The sequence below is a fragment of the Onychostoma macrolepis genome, chromosome 22 (assembly GCF_012432095.1).
Source record: "Onychostoma macrolepis isolate SWU-2019 chromosome 22, ASM1243209v1, whole genome shotgun sequence".
Classification (NCBI taxonomy): domain Eukaryota; kingdom Metazoa; phylum Chordata; class Actinopteri; order Cypriniformes; family Cyprinidae; genus Onychostoma; species Onychostoma macrolepis.
In genome coordinates this window covers 13,455,472-13,466,865 of record NC_081176.1, presented here as the reverse complement: position 1 = coordinate 13,466,865, position 11,394 = coordinate 13,455,472, and the positions used below count along the sequence as shown (strand labels likewise).

Here is an 11,394-nt window from a genome sequence, read left to right as displayed (position 1 = left end):
TCATACTATTTAGGATGAGATACACATTCATTGTTTAAAGCTCTGGCTCCCTCTAGTGTCACTCTAGTGGTGTATGAATTCACCACGTTATACAGCTCCAGAGTTGACACACCAGCACAGAGGTAAGGTTCTTTTATGAATTAGTCAAATAATTAGTGCAAATCCACAATGACATCTTTCTTTAGAACATGGCAAACTTTTTTGGACTAAAGACATCAGTAAACAGTGAAAGACTCTTTTTAGATACTTTGTGTCATGGCAAATTATTTTTATTTGGGCAACACTGATTTAATAACATAAACACATGGTCAGTGCTGTTTTAGAAAGTTTAGTACATGAATGTAGAAACAGATAACAAAGGTTTTGTTTACATTATATTACTTTACCTGTGAGAGTAGTATTAGTATGTCAAGATCAGTAGGGGACATATTACAGAAAACAGTATTTAGTACACTTTTTCTTTTTCTATACTGAGAAAGTGCTGTAGAATACAACTTTTTCTGATGAGCTCAGAGCTAAAATGTAAAATACAGTGGAAAGTTTCCAGTATTAGTTGCTCAAACATGTCCTGTCTGACAAGCTGAACTAACAGCAGACAAGTAACAGCAGGTTGGATGTGGTAAACATTGAAGGTCTAATGTAACACTAGATATAATCCATTAAAACATATCTATTCGACTTCACCCACGTGAGTGGAGATTATTCAGAAATATTTGACTGCTGAAAGCCAACTGACCAATCAAAAACAAGTATTCCAGAGAAATGAATAATACAAGTATAGGATGTTAATGTATTCACTGACAGTCTATGACATGGAATGTTAGTGTAAGCCAGAGAAAATACTGATACTGAAATAGTGATCAAATACTGATGACACTGAAGGTTTCAGTCACTTATGTTCATAACTGTGAACCATTTTTCACTGTCTGAAAATCTGCCCATTTGCTCTCTAAAGATGCTCTTTAAGATCATTGACCCTAAAGTTAATACTTGAAAATGACTTTTTCATGCCAGTTTCATATTAGTCACCAAAAATGCTAATACCGCTGATCACCTCATTTTGCATTAACACTGGAGTATATGATGTGGTCTTCTTCATGGAGTTTCTGAAAGAATTAATTAAAGGACAATTCTTCTGATAATTTTCAATCACGTTTTTTGGAGGAGGAGAGGAGACATCATTAAACATATAATATTACTCGCCATAGACAGCAACAGAAAAACTCTTGAATGTGACTTTATCTTTGATGATCAGTAGTTTATAAAGTCCAGTGTGTTCAGTTGTTTCTGATGGTCAGTCTGTCTCCAAATGTCCCAGTTTTGTCATCTATATAGATGTTCTGTCTGTGTATTTCAGCAATACGGGTTTCTGAATTATTAACTTTTAAACATCCACAGTACCAAATCATCACTCTGTACTTTAACATCAGTGTTTAGAGAGACAGAATCTTCCTCAGTTACTAACACTGACTTCACTTCATTTGTATCAACAAACACACCTGTAAAACGGAGAAATATTTTTTTATGTGCCTATTTTTCAGATATTAGAGAAAATTACATGGTAAAGACTAATAGGTCCATGCCAAAAAATAATTGTTTACTAACTTGCCAACAACAGCAACAATAATCAGTAGGTTGCCCATAATAATAAACCGTGATATGTGCTTTGATGTTTGGCTATCATTTTAATCCCTTCATTAGCTCAGCTGCAGTCAGTTGTTTTTTATTTTCCTGATGAAAACACCGAAAGAATTTATATGCATTTAAAATGGCTAATTGTGGGGTTAAACCCCATATAACAGAATGAGAATAATATAAGGCTTATTAATTTATAAAAAAATAAAAAAAACTTACCACGTGAGAACCAAATCCATAAACAGATCCAAAAAGATTGATGAACCATATTCACAAAATCCTCATGATTTTATATTAAAGGAAAGACGCTTAAAACAATTAATGTTTAAAACAACTAATTATTAATGTTTTAATTAATACAGAGCAGTTTTATAGTCTTTCAGCATATCCTGACTAATCTTTTTCTACCACAAACACTTGAATAAAGAGTTTTTAAATAGATTCAAAGATCTTAGTCAGTAAAATGAGCTGATTACCATCACTAAAACTGATGATTCACAGGAATTCACACTCTGCTTCTATGAACGGCAAACCCTGCATACTTGATTTGATTGGCCCTGTGAATTTGTTTTGACATTGACAAGCTCTGACCACTGAGGCAGACCAGCTTAAAAAATGTCACTCTTAAACCTTTTTGCCATCCTAAAAACAGAGCACTGTGTAATGGAGGCCAGAAGATCACTGCAAGAATATCTGATCACCTATAAACTTATACTTAAAGCTCATTTCATTGGTGTCAACAGACTAAGACGAACTACACAATTACTACTTTTGATATCAACAAAATATAGTTCTTTTGACAGCATTTATTTTGCTATAGTCTGTGATTTAGTCTTTTATGTATAAACAACACAGAACGAAAAAACACAGATCAAAATCACAGCCCAATGATGTTCGCTTAATTAGCACTCAACTGGAGTGTTAACTTTGTCATTCTGTTGTTTTTACTTATTGCGTTTCCATTATACATATTATATAGACTTAGAAAAAATTATATTTCTGCAACTCATACTGGTATGTTCTGTGCAATTGTTTTGATAAAGGGAAACAAGTTACATTTCTAGTTTTTACTTACAGTGAAGCTCCTCCTACAACAAGTCACCAGTGAAGTTCTTCTGAAAGCAGTTCACCGTTAAATGCTGGAATATTTCCATCAGCCTACAAATGAAGAAGACAGAATTTATGAAAGAACATGAATGATCCAGAACACTGCAGGATGAAACCTGAAGATACTGAAGAACAATTGGGTTGGTGTTTATTTAGATTTTTTATTATGGATGATAAAGAACTTTATTATATAGAAGATTATAAAGAGATGCTGGGCTATGAAATAGTATGGCTAAAGTACAAAAATAAGCAGGAAGGTAGACAATAATATGCATGATACTTCCCATGAGCTGGGTACAAAATTAATCATGAAACTCAAATTTCTTTTATTTTTTAATTTCAACAAATGGCCAGTGAAAAGAGAGGTTTGAGAAATGTTCAGGAGGTCAGACAAAATATTATCTGATTATTCATAGTCATAGAAGTAATTTTTCATGGTGAATTTGGTATCAAAGTTGATGAATGTATTGAGATTATTTTCTAATCTTTCCCTTTGTATTTCTCTATTTGATTTACTGAAAATTAAACTCGTTTACTTTAATTTTAGACCTGCTGAAAATGAAAGAGGAGAGTGAAGAACTGAGTGAAGTGGAGGAGAAACATCAGATCCAAACTGAGAAAAAAATCTTTGAGTGCGGTACAAACTTTTTTGGGGCACATTCCATTCAGTCAGTCAGGAAACCTGAAAAAACATGAGAGGATCCACACTGGAGAGAAGCCCCACACGTGATCAATACGTGAAGAGCTTCACAAAGTCTGTAAAATATTTGAATGATTAGAATATAACTGAATTGTGCAATAGATGACAGGGGTTCTCAACTCTAACCCTCGAGGTCCACTTTCCTACAGTGCTTAGCTCCAACCTTGATCAAACCCACCTGCTAATAACTTTCTAGAAATCCTGAAGACATTAATTATCTTGTTCAGGTGTGTTTGATTAGGGTTGGAGCTAAACTCTGCAGGAAAGTGAGTAGAGTTGAGAGCCCCTGATCTATGAGAATAGTACCAAAGAAATCGTACCATTATATCCAGCTCAGCAGAGAAGACTGAGAGAATCAGAGCGTGCTGACTGGAAAGTATCTACTTATGGCCACCTATTTTAGGCCTGAATGGAAATGGTCATATAGGGTGAAATGGCCATAGTCTCATGGTAACTGCTTAAAATAAGCGTATGGAATGTATTGATTACATTTGGGTGTATATACAGTATGTGCGAGTTCAAGACCCGGCTTTATAAAACCTCAAGGCTTTGAGAATTCTTTTTTAAAAGAAGTGACAGAGTCCACAAGATTAGTAGTTCTTCATATGAGCAATAATGGGTCATCTTTAAAACCTATGATTTTTAATGGGAGATACTGAAGGATGGAGTTCCTCCCTAAAGAACAATATTCAATATGTTTAATGGTTATATATTTGTCTTTATAGTGTAAATTGAGCTTTTATAATTATTGTATTATATTCAATTTATGTTTAACTTTCTTATAATACATCTTTATCACTCACCTACTTTATGTAGCTGAAGAAGTGGTTATTTTGTTACAATTTTGTTGAGACATCTAATATTTATTTTTGAGTTGTTCAGTTGCGGTGCTTAAAACGTAGTTAATATATGACGTATTTACCAAATGCAGAAGCAAAATTGCAACAGGCCACTTATTAGCTTTGCAATCTCTTGTGTTGGTCTGATTACTTCGTAAGTGAATAAAGAGGGAAATCTGTCTCATTTCTTTTCATGTGTACTTTATTTCTGTATTTCCTTCAAGTAATCACTGTCTATAATTGCTTATTTTATAAACAACTTTTATTGTTCAACTCTAGCTTTTTCAATAACAATTTCATAAGTTTTGTTATTACCTGAAAGCTAATTATCATAATTGGTGTGGGCTTTCCATTATATTTCACTTTACACGTGACTGAGATGAAATGGCTCTGTCTACTTCATTAACCGCTTTACTCCAATATCCAGTATCAAATAAAACCTCAAAACTGTTTTAAACACAATCGTTTGTTGTTGGTTCATATCGAATAAACTAATGAGAGAGACTTTTAAATTAAAAAAGTATATGAATAAATGTTTAACTTTTATTAACCAGGATTAATGCTGCTATTTTATTTTATTTTATTTTTTATTGTGGCGTTCCTGCAGAATCAACTCTGTCATTCTTGAAATTAATTAATATTATTAGTTTGATGCACATAATACTTCATATTGAGCCTGCATGTGACACAGGACCTTTTAAATCCATCACAAGAGGTAGCCTAGATAAATGTTTAAGAATAATGTTCACCCAAAAAAAGAAAATTATATAATTAATTACTTGCCCTCATGTCGTTCCAAACCTGTAAGTCCTTCGTTCATCATCGGAACACAAATTAAGATATTTTTGATGAGATCCGAGAGCTTTCTAACCCTCATAGCAAGGGTATGATCAAGGCACAGAAACGTAGTAAGAACATAGGTAAAACAGTCCATGTAACATCAGTGATTCACCCATAATTTTACGAAGCTATGAAAATACTTTTTGTGCACAAACATTTTTTAAATTTTTAGAGTTAGAGTAAGAGTTAATTTGTCTTACAGATTTTTTTTTTATTCTTACATTTTTTTTATTTGGATTCTTTTAATTCTGGTATTTATTCATGTTTTTCTTTGTGCATTTGTTAATTTGGCAGATAAAAATAATAATACATGTAATGTTCATTTTTTTCTTAAAAATAGATTGATTCACTGACAAAACTGTAAAACATAAAATTCAGAAGCTTCATATTTTGATAGCTGAACATAAAACAAATGCATAAAATGTGTGAATGTATGAAAACATAAATCTGATCATTTATTTTTATTTGGGCAGACCTGCTTCTCCTACACAAGAACCAAACAGGGGGTTTCGCGGCAATGCCATTTTTGGTTCCCTGAAGAACCACTTTGTGAAAGGTTATTAAAAGAACCGGTGTTTAACTTGGAGCCATAAAGCACCTTTCCTGGTAATGACAAACAAAGATAATGGAAAGGTATTTTTAGGCTGAACAGCAGCAAGAATAGAAACAAAATCAATGCATCCATCTATTCACTCTCCAAACCACTTATCCTCTCTCTAGGGTCGTGGGGGCTGAAGCCTATCCCAGCATAACTAGCCTAATAATATTTTTGTCACGCAAAACAGCATTAAAATAGATCAAAAATATAAAAGGATCTACTGGTCTTTTTTTAATTAATAAACACTACAACAATTCCCCTTCCTTGAATCTCTTCCTGCAGCAATTCAATGTTGGAACATTCGCATCAGCCTACAAGTGAAGAAGACAGAGTTTATGAAGGAAAAGTGAGAACATGAGTGATCCTGAATCCTGCAGAATCCTGTTTATTTCTAATTCTACTTTAAAGGTTCTGAAGAACATTAAAGGGATAGTTTGCCCTAATTTGAAAATTAAGTCAGCATTTACTCACCCTTGTGTTGTTCTAATATTGTATTGTTGACCCACAAAAAGAGAATTAAAAAAAAAAAAAAAAAAAAACATGTCCCGCTCATGCTCATCCATATAAAGGTAGCGAAATAGTGATTAGTGACCAGCATCAAGCTTTTAAAAAATAAAAATAAAATAAAAAAAAAGTATCACAGACTGATCCAATGTGACACATGCTGTATATTTCAAGTGTTCTGGGGGTATAGGGTTTGGTGAAAAATAAAACTAAATTTAATGCATTATTTAATAAAAATCCTGACCTTGGCTTTTTTAATAAGTGTTTTAATAAGTGTGAAGTGTTAACGTGACCTGTGTTGTTAGCTAATGTATTCCATTTAGATATGTAAAAGTAGTGAAGCATTTTAAGTTTTATGTTTCAAATACAAATGCAAAACAATAATTAATTTTCTTGTTTACAACCTTGCTTCATTCTATGAATCAACGTTTTTAATGAACTCTCTGTTAAAGTCAGTCTCTTTCTGCCACCTACTGGCGAAACTATGTAACCTGCACCGGAGAGAATAAACATACGTGTGGGAAGAGTTTTGCAGATGTAAGTGCTTTCAAATGACATGTGTGTTGTCATTCTGGAGACAGAACATGTAATTGTGATCAGTGCAGTGTTTTTTTTGGGAGGTCAGATTCCCTCAAGAGGCACCTGAAAATTCATACACAAGAGGAGCCTCACATGTGTTCTTTGTGTGGAAAGAGTTTTCGTGAGCTGGGCACATTACAGTTACACCAGAAAATACACAGTGGTGTGAAGAATCATATGTGCTTTGATTGTAGGAAGACTTTTACTACAGATGCTGTACTGAAACTGCACCAGAGAGTTCACAATGGAGAGAAGCCTTACAAGCGTTCACACTGCGACATAAGATTCAGGCATGTGCCATCGCTAAATAAACAGGAAAGGATCCACACCGGAGAGAAACCCTGTCACCGCATTCCATGTGGAAAGAGTTTCAATCAATTATCTTCTCAACTCAATCATAAAAACAAAAAAACAAAAGTCTGCAATCACGGGAAATAGTCCATGTTGTGATCCAAGACTTTCAAGTGTGATGCTGGAATCTCTCCAAATGTGACCCTCAGTGTTGTGCTTAGAGCATCTAGTTATATGACCACTATTACATAGGCTATTTACCAAATGCAAATATAAGATTACACTATCTTGAAGCTTTTCAACTGTATATTTCTCTTCTTTTTTGTTGCTTTAACTAAAATGCAAGTCAATAAAGAGGTCTATCTGTTTTCTTGTTTACTTAATTTTTATATAGCCTATTTTTCACAAACTAATCATTGAATAAACATGTTACTAATTTCTTCAGCAACATTTATATCCAATTGTATTGTGTTTTACTACAAATCTCACCCCAAAAAATAAAAAAAATAAATAAAAATTGCCTTTGCTTGCAAAAGGTTTGTATTCCCACAAGACATTTTGTAATTCTCCCTCAGAAGTTTTGCTATTCCATGTCAAAATTCCAGTCGTTTACAGTTCACAGTAGGGCACTGTTATGTGCCCTTGTACACAATATAGTTGACATGAGCAACTAAACGCCAATGAACAATAAAGACAGCCATTGTGGTATATCTTGAGGAGACCTGCTGTAGCCTACTGTAATGTAACGGATTATTATGTAATATAATGTAAAGCAAACGACGCTGGGGTTCGTTTCTTTTGATTCATACTGAAGCAGTCACGTGGTTTTGACAACGCTTTGACGTAATAGATCACGTGCTTCAGGCAAAGCGAATCAAGCTCAGCGCTTTGTTATGCAGCTTCGGAGCATTGTGCTGATCATAACATCACTATACAGCGCTATTCCTGCACCTTTTTAGATGTTTGCCGACGGAAATGGACGTTTAGCAGGCCTTAAACCTTAAAACCTTAGTGTTTGTGAATGTGTGATTCAATTTAACAACCGATTTATTTATGTTTCATTTGACCAGATCTGCTCTTCCTGCCACACAAGAATAACTCCTCTTCTCCTACAACAATTCATTAATAAATGCTGGAATATTCACATCAGCCTGAAAGTGAAGAATATAGAGTTTAAGAAAGAGCAGAGAACATGAATGAACCCTGCAGAATAAAACAAGAAGAAGAAGAAGAACCAAGAGGTTGGTGTTTATTCTTGATTCTTCACCAGTGATGCTGAAGAACATTAAGGCTATAAACCTTCAAGCAGTTAAAGCAGATTTAGTAGTTGTAGTTAGAAAAATCGTAAGAGCTGTGAAATTTAAGTTAAAGGAGCAAATATAGGACGCTTTCCATGACAATACGTATGCCTTCTTTGTATGAACATACCTTCTTTTCTTTAGTTGTTAACAAATGGTCAGTCAAATAAGGTTTGAGAAACATTCATATTGATTGTCAACATCAGGAGGTTGGACTAGACTTTTTTCACAACTTTTGCAAACATATTACTAAGGCATTACATAGTTTTCAATCCTGACTTATTACATGTGACCCTGGACCACAAAAAGTAGCACAGGTCTTAAGTAGCACAGGTATATTTGTAGCAATAGCCAAAAATACATTGTATGGGTCAAAATTATCCATTTTTATTTTATGCCAAAAATCATTAGGATATTAAGTAAAGATCATGTTCCATGAAGATATTTTGTAAATTTCTTACCGTAAATATATAAAAACTTAATTTTTGATTAGTAATATGCATTGCTAAGAACTTCATTTGGACAACTTTAAAGACAATTTTCTCAATATTTTGATTTTTTTTCGCACCCTCAGATTCCAGATTTTCAAATAGTTGTATCTCGGCCAAAATTATCCAATCATAACAATCCATACATCAATGGAAAGCTTATGTATTCGGCTTTTTTAGATGATGTATAAATCTCAATTTCAAAAAATTGACACTTAAGACTGGTTTTGTGGTCCAGGGTCACACATGTTGTCGCTGAAACATATATATAGTTATTAGCTACTATAAAACCTGCAATTTGTGCCTGAAATGTTTTAAAAGTAATAATAGTAAGATCAGCGTACAAATAAATGCATCAAAATCAGGGTTTGTTTTATGAGTTCTTTTCAATTAAATTTCTCTTTTTTGATTTTCTCATTTTATACTTTACTGAAAATCAAATATCTTTTACTTACTTTTTAGACCTGAAGGGAGAAAACAAGGAAAGCGAAGAAATTGCTGAAGCGGAGGAGAAACACGATGTCAAATCCGTAATAAAGTCCTTGAGCCACTCGCCGAAAAGAAAAGCCAAAAAATCTTTTACCTGTTCTCAGTGTGGAAAGCGTTTCTCATACAAACAAAGTCTGAAAATTCACATGAGAGTTCATAGTAAAGAGAGGCCTTTCACATGTGATCAATGTGGGACGAGTTTCGCACTAAAAGGATCCCTTAAACATCACATGAAAATCCACACTGGAGAGAAGCCATACACGTGTGATCAATGCGGGCAGAGTTTCACACATGTCAGCACTCTTAAATTACATGTGCATTCTCATTCTGGAGAGAGGCCATATAAATGCGACCAGTGCGGTAAAAGATTTATTAGGATAGGATCCCTGAGGACTCACTTGAAAGTTCATACGAAGGAGAAGCCTTATGTTTGTTCTCTGTGTGGAAAGAGTTTTAGTCAGACAGGTGCTTTAAATACGCACCAGATAAGGCACAGCGGTGTGAAGAATCACATGTGCTTTGAATGTGGAAAGTCCTTCATTAGAGATGCTGAACTGAAACAGCACCAGAAAACTCACACTGGAGAAAAACCTTACAAGTGTTCACACTGTGACAAGAGTTTTAGTCAAACAGGACATCGCAAAATACATGAGAGGATCCACACTGGAGAGAAGCCGTATACATGTGATCAGTGCGGGAAGAGTTTTACACATCCAAACACTCTTAGATTACATCTCCTTTCTCATTCTGGAGAAAGACGGTATAACTGCGATCAATGCGATAAAACATTTGTTAAGGCAGTGTGCCTGAAGTCCCACCAGAAAGTTCATTTAAAGGAGAAACCTTACAAGTGTTCACTGTGTGAAAGGGGTTTTACTCAAGTGAGTGCTTTAAAATCACACCAGAAAAGACACAGCGGTGTGAAAGATTATATGTGCTTTGAATGTGGGAAGACTTTTATTACGAACGCTGAATTGAAACTGCACCAGAGAACTCACACTGGAGAAAAACCTTACCAGTGTTCACACTGTGACAGGAGATTCAGTTGGTTAGCATCTCTGAAAATACATGAGAGGAGCCACACCGAGAGAAGCCGTACCCCTGCTCTTCGTGTGGGAAGAGCTTTAGTAAATTAGCTTCTCTACGCAGTCATACAAAAGGAAAATGTCCAATGGAAGAAAGGCTTCCTTCTATATAAATCTTTCCTAATCAGTTGCAATGAGTGTCTGGACAATTCAGATCAACAAAAAGAGGCTATAGCATATTTAACTAAGTCATGTGTCTGATATATAAATAATACAAATGTAAAAATTAGACCTTGTTCTTCATCCTTGTGCGTAAGTGCTTAGATCATCTTGTTCTTTTGCCACTTGGGTCTATTTTCCAAATGCAGGTGCAAGATATACTGTTTTTCTACCATATAATGCAATATGATGGCAGGAAAATGGACACAGTTCTGATGTCTTGCTGTAACTACACATCCGTCTTCAAACAGTTTTAAAGGAATTTATGATTTAAATAAAAACTATTTAAACTTCATGTAGGGTGAATTCGGGTAATCTGGGACACCTAAACTCCAGTGTGTTTATTTCCTGCTCTAATAAAATTTAGTCAACAGGACTTTTACTTTTAATTTTAGCATGGATGTCATGTGACAAAAATCACATGACTTCATGGGGGTGATTCCACAGAAAGGGGCGGGGCACTTGTCAATCAAGAAGCTCCCCTTGGAATTGCATGACAAGGTCAATGACATAGGATTCTGACGAGATTAATGTTAGATTCATAAATCTGTCATAAATAAGACAATGTTCCTAATTGTTGTCAAATTATGTTTGTGATCTGTTCAAGCAACAAAATATGTATTAAAGTGTTGAAAATGTGTTTTAGTTTTTTTTTCTTTCAAACATTTTTTTGTTGTCCCACATTATCAAATATTATTGAAAATGTGGGACAGTATGCTTTGGGTAATCTGGGACAGTCTTCAAATGGGGGAAATATGCATTTAGGGACTTTATAAATCTAA

At 34.4% G+C, this 11,394-nt stretch overlaps 1 protein-coding gene and 1 long non-coding RNA gene across 2 annotated transcripts; both read left to right on the top strand.

Moving 5' to 3' along the window:
- Positions 1–8: 8 nt before the first annotated feature.
- On the top strand, positions 9–4,909 carry LOC131531117 (uncharacterized). Its single transcript, XR_009268569.1, has 3 exons — positions 9–122; positions 2,713–2,882; positions 3,290–4,909. It is a non-coding gene; the product is annotated as an uncharacterized LOC131531117 (long non-coding RNA).
- Positions 4,910–7,974: 3,065 nt separating this feature from the next.
- On the top strand, positions 7,975–11,252 carry LOC131531106 (zinc finger protein 501-like). Its single transcript, XM_058761653.1, has 2 exons — positions 7,975–8,334; positions 9,342–11,252. Exons 1-2 carry the CDS (start codon positions 8,286–8,288, stop codon positions 10,502–10,504), a joined length of 1,212 nt encoding a protein of 403 aa, XP_058617636.1. The 5' UTR covers positions 7,975–8,285; the 3' UTR covers positions 10,505–11,252.
- Positions 11,253–11,394: the final 142 nt, after the last annotated feature.

Coding starts and splice junctions, on each gene's coding strand:
- LOC131531106 (XM_058761653.1), top strand. CDS start 8,286: ATGAATGAACCCTGCAGAATAAAACAAGAAGAAGAAGAAGAACCAAGA. Junction 8,335..9,341: donor AGAAGAAGAAGAACCAAGAG/GTTGGTGTTTAT, acceptor CTTACTTTTTAG/ACCTGAAGGGAGAAAACAAG.